The 19,373-nt window shown below is 42.4% G+C and overlaps 4 protein-coding genes across 11 annotated transcripts in view; 2 read left to right on the plus strand and 2 right to left on the minus strand.

Moving 5' to 3' along the window:
• The first annotated feature begins 1,532 nt into the window (after nucleotides 1-1,532).
• Nucleotides 1,533-4,387, plus strand: LOC118219452 (histone H3.3A). The gene is made up of 4 exons (XM_035402618.1): nucleotides 1,533-1,683; nucleotides 2,814-2,948; nucleotides 3,158-3,311; nucleotides 3,484-4,387. The coding sequence occupies exons 2-4, from the start codon at nucleotides 2,821-2,823 to the stop codon at nucleotides 3,610-3,612; spliced, it is 411 nt and encodes a 136-aa protein (XP_035258509.1). The 5' UTR covers nucleotides 1,533-1,683; nucleotides 2,814-2,820; the 3' UTR covers nucleotides 3,613-4,387.
• On the minus strand, nucleotides 3,866-11,513 carry si:ch211-250n8.1. Of its 4 annotated transcripts, none has more exons than XM_035402614.1 (17): nucleotides 11,420-11,513; nucleotides 10,862-11,007; nucleotides 10,139-10,246; nucleotides 9,601-9,676; nucleotides 9,278-9,434; nucleotides 9,138-9,183; nucleotides 8,941-8,999; nucleotides 8,294-8,329; nucleotides 8,105-8,157; nucleotides 7,874-8,006; nucleotides 7,494-7,711; nucleotides 7,250-7,295; nucleotides 6,766-6,831; nucleotides 6,191-6,250; nucleotides 5,932-6,017; nucleotides 5,387-5,481; nucleotides 3,866-5,200 (listed from the first exon to the last, which is right to left on the minus strand). In XM_035402614.1, the coding sequence occupies exons 2-17, from the start codon at nucleotides 10,896-10,898 to the stop codon at nucleotides 5,166-5,168; spliced, it is 1,311 nt and encodes a 436-aa protein (XP_035258505.1). In that variant the 5' UTR covers nucleotides 10,899-11,007; nucleotides 11,420-11,513; the 3' UTR covers nucleotides 3,866-5,165. The 4 variants fall into 4 exon arrangements, with proteins under 4 accessions (XP_035258505.1, XP_035258504.1, XP_035258503.1 ...); XM_035402613.1 differs by having other exon boundaries at nucleotides 11,376-11,468; XM_035402612.1 differs by having other exon boundaries at nucleotides 11,194-11,435.
• On the plus strand, nucleotides 10,179-17,447 carry LOC118219451 (butyrophilin subfamily 3 member A1-like). 3 transcript variants are annotated; one of them, XM_035402615.1, is made up of 10 exons: nucleotides 10,179-10,342; nucleotides 14,050-14,122; nucleotides 14,662-14,760; nucleotides 14,907-15,008; nucleotides 15,269-15,418; nucleotides 15,710-15,847; nucleotides 16,008-16,059; nucleotides 16,301-16,327; nucleotides 16,449-16,475; nucleotides 16,587-17,447. In XM_035402615.1, exons 1-10 carry the CDS (start codon nucleotides 10,326-10,328, stop codon nucleotides 17,144-17,146), a joined length of 1,245 nt encoding a protein of 414 aa, XP_035258506.1. In that variant the 5' UTR covers nucleotides 10,179-10,325; the 3' UTR covers nucleotides 17,147-17,447. The 3 variants fall into 3 exon arrangements, with proteins under 3 accessions (XP_035258506.1, XP_035258507.1, XP_035258508.1); XM_035402616.1 differs by lacking the exon at nucleotides 10,179-10,342 and adding an exon at nucleotides 11,531-11,651; XM_035402617.1 differs by lacking the exon at nucleotides 10,179-10,342 and adding an exon at nucleotides 11,995-12,193.
• A 118-nt stretch (nucleotides 17,448-17,565) lies between these two features.
• itgb4 (integrin, beta 4) overlaps nucleotides 17,566-19,373 on the minus strand; it is a 28,414-nt gene continuing 26,606 nt past the window's right edge. For all 3 annotated transcript variants that reach the window (XM_035402608.1, XM_035402610.1, XM_035402607.1), the window contains one exon: nucleotides 17,566-19,267. In XM_035402608.1, the coding sequence (XP_035258499.1) occupies nucleotides 19,131-19,267 (137 nt within the window). In that variant the 3' untranslated portion in view covers nucleotides 17,566-19,130. The remainder of the gene's footprint in view (nucleotides 19,268-19,373) is intronic.

Here is a 19,373-nt window from a genome sequence, read left to right on the forward strand (position 1 = left end):
ACCGTGCACATCGGCAAAGACTGAAAACTATAGCAGCAAGCAAGCTCCACTCAACTGTGCGGTCAGAACCCTCTGTCTACCCCTGCAGGTTTCCTCAACCGGCCAAGCGTATTGCTCTTGAGTGTTGTGTTTCGACATAGCTCCATCCATGAACTACTGATGGCTGCAAGTTAATCAGTTGGACGAGTCATTCATTAACGTTTTAACATTTTAAGAATGACATAGTATTCTTTTTCACAAATGCCTATTTTTATTTCAACAAAAGCTTTAGCTCAAAGTCCCGTCAGTATTATTTCATGGATTGCTGTACTGCCACCCTTAAAATGGCAGCATGAATGGATTTCAAACAAAAGGGCTTTTGTTCACTTATTTCGACAGATACAAATCCATAAAATAATATTACTGATCTTCACCGAAAAATAGAGTACCTTGAACACATATTAATTATGAAGCAGTCAAAAGGCTATAAGTAGAATGAGGAAGGCAAACAAATTTGCCCTTCAAAGGTGCTGTGATATTGTAGTTAAACCTTTCGTCAAGCAAACAAAAAATGATGACTGGATTGCTTGTCAAGGCGAACGTGGTATTTACATCGTACCACCAGGGGCTCTTTATGGGTGCTCCTAAAATTGGTTGTTTCTCTGACTTTGCTCGAACTGGCTATATTTCAGATCTGTGTTTTTTGTTTTTTTTTGTTTGTTTTTTAAACAATGCGATTGCCTGGTGGGCTGTTGAAAGATCTCATAACCTCATTTGATGCGGATGCACAGTGCATCAGGGGCATCCTCTTAGCTGCGAAGCCTACCCGAATATGGTTTATTGTGGTAAAAAGATAAGCAAGAGAGTTGGATTGAAACGTAATAATAACAGTTGTGCCTATGTCAGCGATATCAGAATCTTCATCTGACAAACACTACAGTCAGAAACCCTCTTCCATTAGTTGTGCTTGGTGTTTTTGGTTTTGCTAGACTACTGGGAGTTCAGTATTGTGCTGTCCTGTGTTATTATGTATACTGTCTTCGTACAGCAAGCACCAGATGTGTCTAAAACAAATTTCCTTCGGGACAATAAAGTCTATCTTATCTTATGGTTTGATACATGAGATAGATATTATCAAGACTGCTGCAGAAACAATGACTGCGGTGCCATAGCACGTCAGAAAAACATAAATTGATAGACTAGAGACAGTTCGTCCACGGTCTGACTACGGTCCGATCACAATTGGAACAGTATTACTCTCTCAATTTAACGTTAACACAAATGTGGTCGTTTCCATGTATAGGCTTCGCAACAGGAAATAAAATTAAAATTCGACCGTAAACTGCAATGTTTATATCACTTCGCCCACATGGGGCGAACACTGCTTTTAGCCAGCGTTTTGTTCAAGAGTGACAGTAGTCCTCAAATGGTAGTTCACCCTCCGTAACGAACCAATCGAATGGTGATATTGAAAGCCAATGGAATAGCTACATTTTTTAACCAATAGGAATACGACGTCTTTTACGATAATCCAATCATCCACCGACCAGGGACCGAAATTTGAAAAATGAAGTTAAATGACGTCAGGCAAAGCTATAAATTTTCATTCTCTCGCTTGTAAATAGAATTTCGTATAGCAGACGAAGGGTGAGTGGTTGCGGCGCTTGTTGGAACATTGCCTATTGACGATATAATAAAAATAAGGTATGTGACCCACGTTAGCTTTTCTCCTTACATCACGTCTTTCTAAATACTGTTGAATGTGAATTTCAGGGTGATCGAATTAGTTGTAGGTAGTGGTAGTCATGAAATATTGCATTAATCGGCTAATTGCTATTCGCGTAATCAGTCATCGTTTTAGCCATCTAGCATTTCATTGTTCTGATTTTTGTGGCGATTACACCTTGTCTATTAACCTCGTCCTCTTGGATCTGTGGAGTTTTCAGAATGGCTAGCTTACAAGGGACACAGTCGCTGTGCTCGAAGTAGCATAGCCTGTAAGCTAACAAGCTAGCTAGTTGAAGTAGCAACGTTATAAGACTGATAACTTGTGATGCTGTTCAGAAAAATTTAATAACGGTTTGATTATGAAATAATGGATTAAGCGTTTTGCTGGAGAATGTAGAATTGGCAAGCAGTTTGTGAAGCTGTGAGCTATCTGGCGCGTTACAATAGTTAAACATGGCGTTTAAGCGGGACGTCAATGTTTCTGGCTCAACGAAAAAACGAACAAAGACCGCAGGGCAATTTACGTAGGGTAAGATCATCTGGGAACTGGGCCTCTCCGTGAAGGCGGGGAATGTATACCGCGGTGTATTCATAATCAGATAGTTTGCGTCAACGCGCCAGTAACAATCAGAAGCTTCCCAGCAGCACAAGTATTCGAGACTGAGTGACTGGGAGAAGGGGATTTTCGAAATGAAAATAAAGTACTGGTTGCGAAACTCCAAAAAAATAATAATCTGGAGAAATGAATTTAGTCTATGACGTAGTCTTGCATTAATGGTGTTAGACGATTGTAGTACACAGTTGGTGTTGGTCAAACGATTGGCTGCTCATCACATAGGTCAGTTAGCCATGTAGCTAGCATACTATGTGGATGACTGAGCTGATTTAACAGCCGACTGGTGAAAGCCGAGCCGAAAATATTTAAAAAGTACTGGATATTCTCATAAGGCGGGATTTTGTCACTCAAGCCTTTGATGCCACTTGCACAAAACAAATGTAACTACTAACCAAATTTTGGTATTGTGGCCGTTTGAGTAGTAGTATACTAGCTAGCATGTTTTTGATTCATAATAAATTTATAATCAAGACGTTCTGCTTCCTTTCAGGTGAAAAATGGCACGTACTAAGCAGACCGCTCGTAAGTCTACTGGAGGAAAGGCGCCGAGAAAGCAGCTGGCCACCAAGGCTGCTAGGAAGAGCGCACCCTCTACCGGTGGCGTGAAGAAGCCGCATCGTTATCGGTAGGCTACGTCTCCCACCATTGGTAGACTACTTTCGGTGTTTCATTTAGATCAGACTGTCCTGTCGGTAGAAAATGAATAAATAAACGATGTTCATTATAATAAATCTAAACTATTAACATAAGATTTCTGCCACGGCAGGTGGATGTAAACATTCCATTAAATGCCCTGGTACATAGATGGAATCATGTTCTGTCCTTTCTCCCCAGGCCTGGTACTGTGGCCTTGAGAGAGATCAGACGTTATCAGAAGTCAACCGAGCTTCTGATTCGCAAGCTTCCATTCCAGAGGTTGGTGAGGGAAATTGCCCAGGACTTCAAGACTGACCTGCGTTTCCAGAGTGCGGCCATTGGTGCTCTTCAGGTATGTGCAAATGGTGATCATCTTTGAATTGTGGTGCTACAGCTTACTTAATGTGTGTATTTTTGGATTTATATTCATTCTATTTTTCACACTTTTAGCATGCAATGTGTATATTGTCCTGTATTCTCAAGCCATTTCCCTAAGCATACCCTGATGTTTTATTTTTATGTAGGAGGCCAGTGAGGCGTACCTGGTGGGGCTGTTTGAGGACACTAACCTGTGTGCGATCCATGCCAAAAGGGTGACCATAATGCCCAAAGATATCCAGCTGGCTCGCAGAATAAGAGGAGAGAGAGCCTAGATTGCTTTTCAGCTGCTCTGTAATTAAGCTGAAGAGGCAGGAACAGTCTGTCATATTTTACCACATTTGTGGGTGTTTGAGTTTGTTTCCTTCCTGTTTTTGTAATGTGTATTTAAACAAAAAAATCAAATCAAAGTTATAATCATTCCACAAACTTTACTACAGGCTGAGTTGCTTGAATCCAGTCATTGTAGACTGTATGCTGGTGCTCAGTGATATGTTGTGTATTTGGCTTTTTTTTTTTTCTTCTCTCCTTTCTTTCATGTGGAGAAGTGGGTTTATTAACTCTTACAGAGGATAGCTTGATGCTTCTCAAATTACCTTTAATTTAAATGGTTTAATAAAAATGCAGGGAACTTCTTCACATGCAAAGAAAAAACCCATTAGGCTGTATACTGTTAGCATCAGATGCCATGGGTGGGATAGTGGTTATGTTGCAAATGTAATTAGCTTCTTTTTTTTTTCTCCTCCCTTCACTCCTTCCAGCCTCTGAGGGGCTTTGACTTTGCTGTGTCCCTCATGCAATAACCTCACTCTGAGCAGTTAACCAGCCCCCCCCCACACAGTGCAGTATTCTCCATGTGTTGTCTGGGTATGGCTGGATACTCATGTCACTAAATTGTCATTCAGGAGCAGTGTGGACCCCTTGTATATTCTGGGCTGCTTTTTATACATTATTTTTATTTTTTTTCAAATGTAAACCTTGGCAGCTACAATACTATTTATGAAGTTTTGTCACATTGTAGTCTTTCTATTAAAGTACTTTTAAGAGTAACACGAAAGTGTGTGTATCGTTTCAGCATAAGCTCAAGGCAAACTCTAGAATACACTTCCCCATTTTCATGGAAACTAAACTGAGTATAAAATGGTTTGTAAAGTGCACATGCTGCTCCACTAAATGCTCATTTTAAGGACTACCAATGTAGACTGACAAGTGCATTAATTGGTACAAAAATATTTTAATCACATAGCTTACAGAACAATTGACATGTGGTTACAGGTTTTTGGAGCTATTACAATTTTGAACAAATTAAGCTTAATTGTTGATGGGACTTTCATGTAGCAGTGGGACAAGCTTGGATCACATCTTTCATATGGTAACATGGAAAGCCATATGATATGCACCAATGTTCTAATGCACAACAAAACACTGTCCATTAACATTAACACTGATTCACAATGGGGGAAAAAAACTACACAAGGTGAATCCTCTTCACATCATTCCTCAATACAATACTGACTTTGTAAAGAGCCGATGGTGAGCACTATCAATGGTTAGGTCAATTTTGTAAACTGGAATGATTAACATCTGGAATGCCTCCTTTTAAGGTTTCTGTCCAGTAAAATAGAATGGTAACTTGCTGAACACAGTAAATGAACATCCAATGTATGAGTCCAGCAAAACTGCACATGATTTCAAGAGGTGTCTGCTACTACTCAAAATATTTCAAAGATCTTCAATAAAGTGGACCAGATTCCTGAGGGGCCCCAAATGGAATGCATAAGGTCACTGATCATTGGCCGAATCATTGGCAGAATCCTGGAAGGTGGAGTCACACAAACCACTCTGTGTGCTTGAAACCAGTGGCTGTAGATGGAGTAAAATACTGGAGATAAATATTAGACTTTGAATCTTAAATGATGTCATTTGTTAATTAGCATTTATCAGTTTATCCTACTGTTGAGACGGTAATGCATCAATTACCAATGCACATCCAACCAACGATGGTCCATGGCCCTATTCAAATTCAAAATAGGCATCCACTGCACTCACCAATACGGCTGACAATGTCTTCACACTCCCTGGCAGAGCCAGCTTGCAGAACCACACAGCAGAAGCCATTTGATTCAGGGGTCTCCGGGCAGTCTCTAGGAGACAACCAATCATGGATTCAGCTAACATCTGGGTTTGGCCAATCACATTGTAATCTTCCTAGCTGGCAACCACTCAGAATGTTCTACCCCTCCCTTCCCCACACATCTCCCATCTCTGCTTCCAAGAGGTCTCAGGAGAGAGGAAGAGGACTGCAGAGAGGATATGCTTTCTCTACAGCATTTTGCATTGCCTCTGATTTCCCGCCTATCAAGTGGTAACAGCAAGATTTCAAGTGCATGCTTGTAGTTAGTGGCATATTTTTAATGTTTAATGAATTAAAGCAATCCTACTGAAATTTGTTTCTCATTAAACAGTGTATAAAATACATGACACTTTATATATTCATACTTTTCTTAAAATAAAAAAACCACATAGCTGTTCTCATGGAAATTAAAACCAGCCATGCACGTACAAACCTGCCTTTGAACATAGTCAGTACTCACGCCACACAGAAGGCAAAGATGGTGTAGTCTGGCCGACTGTATCTTCCCACACATGAAATCTCTGGGTAGTGATGCTGGAAAAGTTCCTGGACACACACACACACACACACACACGACAAGGGATAGAGAACGATTCCTAGTTTCCTATTATACCTGAAGTTATTAATTGTGAAGTAAATTATATTTAATATGCATTGTTCAGTATTGTATTTTATTTGTGTATGTGTATTCATTCATGTGTATCCATAAGGACACTCACTTGCTTGTTTGATTTTTCAGTGCAGGTCAAGTGAGTTTCTTTCAGATCAAACAGTACTGTCTGCACAAAAGATTAAGAATATATGAATAAATACATTATAAAACAAAATTTTACTATTCGGTCAAGACGTGCAATAAAGTGTAGCTGTGATCCTATTCTAAAGTGGAGCTGTTATTTTCATTGGCATTACTGTTCATTACCCTGTATTTCTCAGATTGATAAGTCTATTCACATCCACCCACCAATTGCATGTATTAACTGACGCACCTCACACAGGGTGTGACTCCATGTTTCGCAAACAATTTATCTGGAAAGGATCCAAAACAAAAAAGGGTGTGGATAACAAAAGAAGGAAGGTTGCTTGTGATCATGCTAAACAGGTGGGATTTTTCCTTTAGGAAGTGGTAGTGAGCTCAGATAGAGAAGCACTGGAGCTGTCTGCAAACTCTCTCCACACCAGGCTGAAAATAAATCCCCTGTGTCCTTGTTTGGAGACTTCACAAGTCTCCATACCTCCCAGCCCCACTCTGCCGCCTGTGCATGGTGCAGACTCCATCCCACCCCTTGTACTGTACCTTACTGGGGTGTTTCTTCTCCAGGACCAGGGGAATACCCTGCTGCAGAACTTCTTTACCCCCATACTGAAACACACAAACAGGGTGCAGGCTCGTTTCAATCACACGCTACAGCATGCAGTCATAATTACACATTCAGCCTGTATGTCAGCATTTTCACAATACAATGCTATTGAAGAATAGGATTTATTGATCCTGGACAACAGACACAAATAGAATTACATATACGTCACTCACACAAAACAAATTTAAACATAACTTTTAGCATTAATAAATAGCCTACTCGCACCTGCAAGGAGCAAGAGGTTAGAAGCCAATTATCCTTATTTAGATTGGACATAGATTCCAATAAAAATGCTGCATAAAAACACATATTAATTGGAAACACACATTTTCAGATTCTGAAACAGCCATTTATAAATGCATTGCCATTGTTACTACACCAATACAATCAAGCTGCTATTTGCTAATGAAATATACTTACCATTCCAATGTTTGCCTTTCCAAGGTATTGCACAATGTACACAATCCTTCAGGAAAGAGGTGAAAGGGAAGAACAGGCATGAAAGCTAACCTTCAAAATCATTCATCAGTAAAATACACGTGTAATTCTAAATACCATTTCAATAAACAGCATGCAGCTCTTATTCAGTGTTTTACAATTGTAAATCAATTGTGATACAATAGGATAAAAAAATGAACTGACGAGGAAAAATCCTGTTTTGTACCTGCCCTCTTTAAGGCACTGTGACTGTCCCTGCTGGTGGCCGTCACAGCCTTGTTGGTGGGGCATTTGGGTTGGGCTCAGTTTCAGGGACGGGTTCTCTTGCTGGAGGGCTTGCAGGAGTTTTACCAAGGGTGTGTACACTGTCCCGTCCTCTTGCCTCCATCGAAGCAAACGCAGAGACAACGGGCGACCCTTCAACCTTGCCAGCACCACACCTGCCTGCAGAAGGCACCGGCAATAATATACCATCTTAAGTTATTATTGGCTGAGTCAGTGTTGTGGCTAACAATGGACCTATTCACAAATATAAGCAAAATGGCAGTAGGATTATGGGTTGTGTGGATGTGATGACTAGAGGTGTTCTCCTGCCCTCTCACTCGCCTGTCCATTGCTGGCGTTTCTTAGGGATATCCCATTGATCTCATCAATGACATCACCTGGTTGAGCACACCTGTCTACCTGGGCTTGGCTGCCCTCTATTAGATCCAACACAAAGACACGACCACCGAGGTACCTGGCCCACAGGTAAGAGACACAAAGAGGAAAACAAAAATGGATGACAGTGTGCAAGAAAAATGGGATCAGGGATTAGAAGCATTGACTGAAACTCACCTAAGCACCATCCCCAATTCCCGACATGGCACTGCCTCGTACACCTCACACACCTGCAACATAAACACACAGATTTGCCTCACCCCTGTAGCCTCCCTATTTGTTGGGATTTTATATTTTTGAATATATATTTTTTGTTAGTAGGGTTTCAACAAACTGGAGAAAGAAACAATCATTCAGAAAACTCACTGGCAAAAGCCAACTCTCATCCAAGAAGCTGCAGTTCTGAAATGACATAAGAATACAGAGAGTGGTGTCATGGTTGGCGGTTGGCGTATGTTCACTTCTTGGTGAAGAATACAATAATATGCAAGCTAGGTTTGACTGAGTCTGAGAGTCTGTGGAGTGATTCAATCCCCCCCCTCCCCTCCAGGGATGGAAAGGGTCCAATAGCTCCCTTTTCCACAATAACACTTCCTGTAGTTGACCGTGTGCATGTGCTCTGCCTGTGCTAGCGTTACAGAATGTGCAGCTGCTTTACAGATGGTGCAAATGACTGTGCAGCTCAGGTGTTGGACGGTAGAGTGCCAGTGGATGGCTGCATGCGCTCTGGAGGACACACATGCTAGTCTGTGTCCTGCTGAATACAGATGATGTTATAGGATGGGTTCATAAATGCAATGGGCGTTCCCATTCAGGGAGAATTGGTATTACATTTTTTGTGCAATACAATATGTTCCATTCCATGTGCCAGGCCAATAAAGAGCAAAATGTGTAAAAATATAAATGTAGTGATATGGTGACACAAACATTCAGATTCCTACTCCTACGTACCTCAGACGCAGTTCAGTGAGGCAAAGTGGAAAAAGACAGAAGAGACTTAATAATATTTTCACCTCAATGTTGAGTTTGAAATCCATCTCTGACAGGACCAGCAATAGAGACAGGAAAGGTTCTGTGGTGGAGATAGAATAAAAACATATACGCTTCCTTCCTGCTTCCCCAACTTAAGTTGTCGTTATTTCAGGGCACATTGCTTTATGATGTTAGATTGCCCTATGGGGATCAGTTCAATAAAGACAAAGAAACTCACCCACAAGCTCCTCATTCCTAAAGATGGAAATGGCAGCACTGTACCACTGGAATATGAGGGGAGCGAACAATTAAACAAATTTCTAATTTTTTAAAACATCAACAGTAATGCAAATGCATATGAATACATGCTTTGCTGACCTCTAACACCTTGGGAGTGTGCAACATGTGCTGGACGACACTTCCCAAAACCCTCCGGCTGAGCGCCAGCCTCAGGAAGAAGCGTCCCCTGCCCTGAGCGGTCAGCAGCTTCCTGCAGCCGGATGTCCGCTCCACTGCCAAAGAGAGAGGACTCAACCTGCAGTGAGGACACAGAGACGAGACGGAGCAGGAAAGGGCTGCCACAGTGCTTAATTTCATTTACCTGCCCATATAGCTTTCTAGTGTTGTGTCCACTCTCCTGCTTGTGTAGTTCACCCTGTGCCACTGAAAACTAAGCAGGGACGAGGGACCCCACTGCTCACCCGCTGCAGGTGTCCTGTTGGAGGAGCTGCTCCACACAATGCCAGTAATCCCTGCGCACAAACCCCAGGACCGGCTCTGAAGGCATGCAACAGCAAATCACCATCGTTATCACTGCATTATCACTGTGGCAGACGTACTACTGCAAAATCACTAAAACAGTTCACAAAACCCATGTAGTCATCAATCCACCAATCTGTCAATTCTGTCGCTATACGGTGTCTCCACAACTTCATAATGACACATCTACTGTCACCGTATCACCCATATGTCAAATAACTCTGATTTGTTGTCAGATTATACAGAGACTCCCAATTCACACGTAATTAATAACAGACATTATTAGCACATTTCACACAAGAAAGAAGCACCACATTCTAACTATAGTTTCAGACGGGGTTCCCCATTCCTTGCATCAATCTGTCTGAATAAACCACCATCTGTGCGCTTCTCCGTCAGTGTCAGTCAGTCTGGGTGTCCAGTCATATGACTCAATATGCTGCCATCAGTGTCTACAGATTGGCATCAATTCATACTCACGCTGCAGCCCTTTACGAAATATGAGCTCCAGCAACTGGCAGCAGGAGGAGAGCTGAGGACTGGCATCGGTGATGGCAGCCGCATCTGACTGGAGGCTCAAGATACACACTAGATAAACAAATAATCACAACTCTCAGACATAATCTTGGATTTAAAAAAATGTGATTAGACAAAGTAGCATGATGTGATGATGGGGGTTTGGAGGTAAGTTGTGTCAAACCTTAAATACTAGACTAATCCTCTCTGTTCAACTGTGACAGTATTGAGAAAACAGTATTGAAAACTGCGACTTGTCTCCTGTTTATGCATGTATGTAGGCCTATGCATGCATAAACGCATGCCAAAAGGAAAGCACCAAATTGGGGAATGGCTTCAAAGGCAGTATCTGTTGTCTACAGTTTGTAGCGTTTCAGTAATCCAGTTTGATGACAGATTGGTGGTATCACGGGCAGGCAAAACGCGTTCCTGAGCCCAACACGTTTAACTTTCAAAGCAAGATAGCTAGTAGGCTAACTGTACAGAAACGTTATGTTACGCCAAACCTAAATATAGGATAACATTTATTTACTGCTTAATACACAGGTTAAGAAATTAAATTAAGAAACAGCTGCCGTTAGGTTAATGAGTGTGTAGTATACACCATATGCAGGGTGAATCCGTTCGGTAGCGACAGCTACACCCCCGCCCCATAACTACACGCAATGGCCCCTACAACCACAATACCTTTCAGCGTGGCAAGCAGCGGGTCTTTGGGAGGCATGATTTTTCCTTGTTGCTGGAAACAGACGTCTATCAAAACGCACCGTATTTCTGGCACACTTCCGCAAACACTAGTTACATGCCAGGACAGCCTATGCACAAGGTTTGATCTGCCGGGAAGGAAATAAAAAAATTCCGAAACGTAAAACCAAGAGACCATCCATGATTATGAGCTAGTTTATTGTTAAGACAACATCTATACTTAAAAAAAATACTAATAATATTTAACATTGCATTAAGAATACGATTTAAAAACTACAGCAATTGTGTATCCAATAATAAAATGTTATGCCAACCAAAAATCAAATGCCCTTGTTGTATCATCCTTAACATCCTGGCGACCCCATGTGGACAAGAGTAGAGACATTAGAGATAGGCTATTTCAAGGAGATGAGACGATAAAAAGGAAAAACAAAACGAAAAAGATGAAGCTAAGCAAAATTATTCCCGCCCAATGTTTCCAGTCATTGATACATACATGTTTTCCTCGTATATAAAAAACCTTCATAAATAATGGCGCACCATAAAATACCGCAAACTGAAAATATTCGCTAGAATAGCCACAGCAAACATGGCCGCTTTTAGATTCCGTTTTCGTGAACTTGTCGGAGATACCCGAATCCTGATCGATCCTCTGCCCGTCTAATAGCAGACGCTCGTTGCAGTACACAACGCCGAGCTGGCTTTTAGTGAGGAGTTCATTTGGTCTGTGCATAGAACACCTGTGGCAAAATACCATTGTATTCCCGCAACGGTAAGTCAAACTTCCTTTGCCGATTTAGTTAAACCTTTGCGTGACTTTGAATTCCCTCTGCTAGGTTTGCAGCCGTGTGTCTGGTGATGAAATTGTATACCCTAGCTAAGGTTCGCTTGCCAACGAACTGCCAGCTGAAATGAAAATAGTGACGTCGCTTGTAAATGCAGAGAAGTTAGTTTTCTTGGTATGTTCCGACGACCAGATTTTTACAGATGTGGCTAGTTTAACAATGCAAGTTTATTCTGTGCATGGGAGTGATTGCGCAGCGCAATGAAACGCTGCAAACCCCCTGTTTCTGCATTTATTGTGTCAGAGTTCATACTTACGACAGTGGTCAGCTTTGGTTCATGGTCGGCGGGACGAAGGTGCGAAGCCGAATGTGAACAGTTTACAACATAGAGGTTTACAATCGTATTTGCTGCATCGTTCAGGAAACGACAGATTCCTCTAGCCTACGTTTGAATTGGACTGGACTATGGTGCGAAATTTTAGAATGGATTGTTTGGGATTCGTTGGGTTAATTTTTCGTCTTCTGGGAGGTAGGCTATACACATTCGAAAACTGTGCTGTTAAATTGAGTAGTATAGCTACTACCTTGACGGTTTGGAAAACATGGTTTCTTTCTTTTTTTTAAGCACACCCCTAACGCATGGTATCTAAGACAGACTTTTTTTGTTGATGTTGTTTCAGAGAGAGGCTACATTTATTTTTGGATTTAATTAGATATATGGTTTTCCTTATCTCCCCGTTATCTCAAATGCATTGCTGAACAGCATAATCTTTATTTCCTTTGTCCGAAGTTATTTATACGCTTCTTTGTAGACTATTTTACCAGATATTCAACATCCCAAATTGGAAAGACTCTCGTAGTGTGTTAATGAATGTACTGCGAGAGCATTAATCCCCCGATTTAACTTTAATCTCACCGTACTGTCGTACGACCCTATTGCCATAGGTAATTAACCAGATGTGCATTCCCCCATTTAATTTCCCACCTGCTTTCTTAATTTCATAATTTTTGTCTCCTTTTATCTTTTCATCCGTATTCTTTATTGGTCTCGTCATTAGGTTCGCTCACTCTCAGTTTTTTTTGAACACGCATTAAAAGGTTACCCAGTGTAATTCGTTAAACGGATAAGTGGCAGGGTTTCAGGGGAAAGTGTGCGTCCCTGTATATGCACACGTGCGTGTGCGTCTGACTGCGACTGGTGACAGCAAAGCCTCAGCAGCTTCATTTTAAGCCTGTTCGAAGGCGGGGTCAATAAATGCAAACGTATTCACAGAAGCTCGCTCTGACACTGGCAGTCACATTTAGGGACGTTTAACGATTCAAACATTGTAATAACGTTCTTTCCACATTTTCTGAGTTCGGCAAGCTTGTCTCGTGCGCTCATCGTTTTTGCTCTGTATTTACAAAACAACATAGTCCTGAAGCTCCCCTCAATCATGAAATGCTGTGAAACTCTGCGACAGAACTAGTTTTTGAACGACGTTTTTTTGTAGATCATGTTTTTCACGTTGTAACGGTGCACTTGGCATTAGTAATGTGGTTGGAAGGAAGGTCTCCTTTTGTACCTTTTTTGTATCAGTGTTTCCATTAGAAACACAAAACTGGGCTCGCACCCCGTTTCCTTCAGATATTTTTAATTAATTGTTTGAGAGTTGCGGTATGTTTGGAAGGTAGGCTATATTGATGTTATGAGGGGAACCTTGGCACCAACAGAGACACAAATTCGATCGGTGCATTAGAAAGGGGATCAAAAAGTGATAGGCGTCACACCCAAGCAATACATGCTGAAGAAAGATGCTGATTCAATACGGTTGGGTGGGGGTCATTGACTCATTTGATGTTGAAAAACTGCTCTTTTGCTGTTTCAGGTCTCCTTGGATTATTCTGCCCTTTTTTGAATGAGTTGATTAATATTCTGTGCCACAGTATTTCAAAATCTTGCCTTGTGGCATTTTTTTTGTTGTCTCTGATTCAAGCAAGTGAAGAGTGTGGGAAAATGTGCCAGTCCCTAGTAAACCACCCTGCTGACTCTGTGGATCCGCTGCGTGACACACAGATCTGCGCAGTGCGGAACCGCACACACCTCTCTTTGTGGACTGACTACGGAACCGCACACACTTTCTCTCTTACTGGACTGACTGTATTCCTGCTATGCCAATGTAACACCTAACAATTATAGCACCCAGCTGAAATAAGGAACCGCAATTTCATGAAGCTGTTTCATGAAGAACTGTCACTTTGGTTGTGGGATTTTAAAAAATGAAGTGAGCATGAACTGCCAGGAGTATTGTTATAGAGAAAAGCAGATTGACAGAGTAATATTTGTACGTGCATTCTGACCAGTGTTTTACCTTTCTGTTTCCACTGTGCTCCTATACGCCACAGACCTGCCAAGATGATGAAGGAGTGCCTGCAGTTCCTCATCGAGCCCGCTAAGAACCTCAAGATACGACTCAAGGTACCGAACGGAAAAACCTCATATCCTGTGTTTGCATACTCAACCACATTTCATAAATCACTGAAGCAATGAACATTCCCTCCCTATGATACACATGTGAAGAGTGCTTCCAGCATCAAGGGCTCACCTGCATAATCACCTCACTGCATAAGTAGCAGTCTGGAGATATTTCTCTCATCTCTGGGTGCAGTCAGTTTGTTTTGCATCATTCATCGACTAGGGAATTTTATCATTTATTAATAAACGATGCAACTGTGCATTGGTGTTATTCATAATTTGGATGAGCAGATACACAAGTAGAGCTCATTAGTGAGTCATGTCATATTTTTAGGCTATCAGATATTAGCTGGGGGGTGGAGGGTGTGGAAAGGAGCCTTCAGTTTTCAAGCTGCTTTCAAAGTTGAACATGTTGATTGTTCAGTTGTAGTATCCTCCCTTTATCTCTCCTCTAATTCTGTCCTTAGTTCCTTAATACTTTTCTTTCTCACACACTCTCTGTCAGTCACTTCTTAATTTTTCTTCTATTGGCCTCCTGGCAGGAGTCTCGTAAGAAGGTCAGGAGCGAAAAGAAGCAGCCTCTTGTGGAGACTCAGTTTTTCATCATGGAGCTGGCCAGGGAACTGAACCGCGTGTGCCAGGTATGCGCTCACATAAGCGCACGCACCGTGTCACCAGCACACACATTCACCCGCGTACACACACTGGGTGCTCGGCTTGGCGACACCCCTGCATACACACGCACGCTCGGCTCTGGTGCTCTTACGCTGTGTGTGCTCTGTTGCAGAAATCAGATGTTCTTAGACGCATATGGACCTGTGAGGACACCTGGCCCCCCCTGCTGTGCCGTGCTTTCATCCTGGAGTGGGGTTCCATGCTGGAGAGCAAGGTAGACCACGGAGAGTGGGAGAATGACAAGCTTTTGGGGGTCAACCTCCAAAAGTGATCGAAGGTCATTGTTCATCTGATATTTGCTTCTCTCTTACTGTGACCTATGGAGCTGAAGGTCTCATTCTTCTATACATCTTTTCTGCCTTAGTACCAAAGTACCATAAGGAAAAGCAGAGGCTCTCTGTTGTGGCTTAGCTTATGTTGTGCATGCCCGCTCTGGAAAAGTGCCTGAGTGGCTCTTGTGCTTCTTGTTTGTAGGACAGACCCATGCAGACGGACGGCTGGCCAGAGAAGCGTGACTGGAAGAGGCAGCTTTTGGATATGCTGGAACAGGGGAGTGAGCAGGACATCGAGACCTCTAAGAGGATCATACTGGACTGGACCAGAGAGCTGAAGACCAAGCCTGATGTAAGAAGGGCAGGGGTTTTGTAGTTTGGGGGCTTATTCCGTACATATACAGAATGTATTTGTCAGGGCTTAGTGCTTCTAGGAAATGTTTTGTCTCTCTCTCTCTCTGTCACACACACACACACACTCACTCTCTCTCCCTCCCTCCCTCTCATGCACAGTAGTCCACTGGCAGACAGGGCCCTGTAGGAGACAGAAGACAAATAGACAGACATGCTGGAAGTCGAGAGAATTTTGTTTAGACATAAAAACAGGATTTTTTTTGTGCTCCTGCCTCCTGTCCCCCTTCAGCGGAGCATTTGGCCTGGGGAGCCCGTGCTGTTGATGCTGGATGACCTGGAGACCCAGTGGCGGAAGGGCCGACTGCCCAACCTGCTGCCTGCTATGGAACTGGTTATATGGGCTGTGCTTAAAGTCGCTGAGGACAAGGTCAGCCCCTTAAAGTAAAGCGCATCAAGCTCATATATGACATGAGGAGCACATTAATGGAAAACATGGGCCCATTAAGACTTCACAAAAATTAAACCCTTTTCATTGTGTGTCCGTACCATAGACAAACACTGTCCAAGTTAAGTCTGTGTTTTTACAGGAAACCATTCCCCAGCAGTGGCTCACCAGGAAGCAGAGGAATCAGAACATTGGTGTGTACAGAGTTTTTACTTCTGGAGTAGTTTTAAACAATCTAATATATTATTTAAATCGCACTTATGCGTCATGGGTAAACTGGAAATTTTAAGCTGGCTTTATTTAGCAAAAAAAAAACAAAGGCATTGTTTTACGACATTGTTTATTTCAACTGAAGGATTCACAATAAGGAGCTGAAGTGGCTGTACACTTACCTGTCACAAGCCCTCCTGAGTCTATCTGTTGCTTTCTTTTCAGATGCAGCCAAGTACATTCCGCATACTGGTAGGTGAAACCCCACACAGATGTGATAACTATGAGGATAAGAATGATGTAAATGCAAGAAAGATAAATGTGGCAACATGAACATTTTTTGTTGTTGTACATTTTTGATTCTATTTTGCAGTATGGAACTGGATCTGTGATGCTGCAGGTAAGTTTACTTAAACTTTAAAAATTTTTAAAAATGTAACTTTATATGGTTATTGCTTCAATGGCAAACCTTGATTATTATGTCTCCTGTCATCTCATCCACCCCCTGCAGTGGAGGTGACCCTTGACCCAGACACAGCCAACCCTGACCTGGTGATCTCGCACGACGACAAGAGGATGCGGTGCGGATTTGAGAGGAAGGACGTACCCAACCACCACCAGCGCTTTGACGGGTGGTGGTGCGCTGTGGGCACAGAGGGCTTCTCCTCTGGCCGGCATTACTGGGAGGTGGAGGTGGGCGAGAGGGACTGGCGTCTGGGTGTGGCCAAGGAGTCGGCACTGAGGAAGGGCTACAAGTCCCTCAACACACAGACCGGGTACCTGACCCTGCGGCTGGAGAGGGGCAGTGAGCTGAAGGCACTGACCGTGCCCTTCACCCCTCTTTCCCCGAACCTCGTCCCCCGCAAGGTGGGCGTGTACCTCGACTACGAGGAGGGCCAGCTGTCCTTCTACGATGTGGAGAAGCGCTCTCACATCTTCACCTACAACGAGACCTTCACTGATAAACTCTACCCACTCTTTGGCACAGTGGAGATCATCAAGGACCTGGTCATCAGGTCTGCAGGAACTAGGGAACAGTGCTTCTGCCCTGGTCCGTGTCTGTGGGGCTGATCTCCTTGATCCCCACGGTCAGATAGATATGAGTGAGAACCAGTATTCAATAAGTAGACGAGAGATCCACTGCTGTAAAGATCAGCATGCTTTCAAATACCTGTGCTTTGAAATAAGCCTGCCATGGCTGCTTTTTACATTGATTCTTTCATTCCAGCTTGCTAGAATCTGTAATGCACTCATACTGTGTATTTGCATATATTTGAAAGAAAATACTGTGGTCATGTTATTGCTGACTTGTACAATTCGAATCTTGTAATAATGAAGTACTTTCTGTGATGAATAAATTTACAAAATTAAAGTGTTAGTTCACTTTTGCTATTTTTTCCCCAGCACACGTATTACACACATTTATTGTGATTGCGTGCATTTAACCAACGGTTCCGCTATAGCAGCTAGTAAAGACAGTAAACAGCAACTCTTGTTAAAAGCACACAATCGTTTTTATTACAAGTGCAATATATTTGACATGCTTAATAAAAACCAAATTCACAGAAGAGAATATGTAGATATTTCAGTGTACAAAATCAATTATAACTGTATTTTATTGCAAATTAAAATAAAATAATACATGTTTTACCCTTGGGTTTTTGGTATTCAAGTGAAATGTTGGTGGGATAGCAAACACAACTTAAGTCAAATGCAGACTGCTGCTAACTTGCCTATATACTTTTACTATATGACATTCAGAAATGGGTCTTCCTCTGTGTTTTTTTAAAATGTTGAGCATACTGAAGGTTTTTGGCAGTTAGTGTCTTTAGCAGAGTAACAGAAAGCAATGTAGCCATATGTGTCATGAAAATACAATCTTTCGTCAGAATATATATGGATATATAGATATTTTTGCTAAAGCAATGATACTTAACCAACATGCTGGTTAAAAGTGTGAATGTGCAATTTTATCTTGTGAATCTGCACTACTGCATTGGCAATTGGCAGAATGCTGTATCAGTTACAACATATTGATTTCAGAACTACTCCACTTAAATATCCCAGGAGAACACTGACAATATAGACAATGTAAAATAGTCAATCAAAGTAAATACAAACAGTATTTCACAAGGATGCATGGCCCCCAAGCTTTACTTAACATAATTAAAAATGTCATACTTATATACAAAAAAAAATTAAGAGCTATAAAATTCCCTTTTCTGAGACGTCATTCAAGAATTTAGAAAAATAAATTTTTTAATTGTATAATGCAACAGTCAGAAACACTGCAATATTCCATTCTAAAAAAGCATCTAGTTATAATTCTAAATAGCCAGCTGAGTTATTTGGTATGAGAATTGGGACTTACGGTGGTAAAGGCAGCTTCGGTTTTAAATGGATCAAAAGGGACTTCTGTCTTTCATTTCAGACGGCTTCAGAGAGACTGAAATCAGGGTACGTTTTAATGGCTATCCTTACAGGATCACTGAGCAGAGACTGCAGCACAGCTAGAAATTAAAACATGAATCACTGTGATGTTGGGAGGTAATAACTCTGAAGAGGCCCTCTCCAGTGTTGTATTTTTGGAACTCCTCCAGCTCAGGACCTCGCTTTCTGCGTCTGCCTGATAGGTCCTCCACCTCCAGGGCTCCGCCACACAGCTAATCTCACAAGGGCAGTGTCAGAGTGACCCGTCTCATAACCTGGACAGGCTAATCCAGTGCCTCAGCGAGACTGAGTAACGGCCCATTACAAATCCAGGGTCAAACATTACCCTTGAAGGAAGCTCTTTTTGAGAGTAATAGAACTCATGCAAATGTTTCCCCCACACCCCCATTAGAGAAGACAGAAATATAAGTAACGGTGAGATATGAAGAGAAATCCCAGAGCAGGGGGGCAATGCCAAGGTTTCCTCTGGGTGTAACAGACAGAGAGGACTGAGGAGGTAAATTTCGGAGATTCCCCCTCCCCCTCCTTCCTCGGGAGAGACGGCTGGTAATGATCTGCTGCAGAGGCCGTAGGTTCGCTCTTCACTCTGGAGGGCTCGGAGTCCTCAGGCCTCGTAGAACTTCTCCACCATTTTGGTCATGCTGGTTCCTGACACAACGCCCCTGCTCACCACCTCTTTGGTGACATGTCGGGTCACTGTGCCCCTGGTCTCTGTGTGCTGCGTGGACATCATCATTCCATCTGGTGAAAGAGCCAAAAGTGTAAGTGAGTCTGTGTGCATGCTGCAGAGGCTGATAAGCTGCTTTACCAGGAGCAGCTGAGGTCATAAGACAGTTAGCACTAGCTG

Source organism: Anguilla anguilla, chromosome 2 (assembly GCF_013347855.1).
Source record: "Anguilla anguilla isolate fAngAng1 chromosome 2, fAngAng1.pri, whole genome shotgun sequence".
NCBI lineage: Eukaryota > Metazoa > Chordata > Actinopteri > Anguilliformes > Anguillidae > Anguilla > Anguilla anguilla.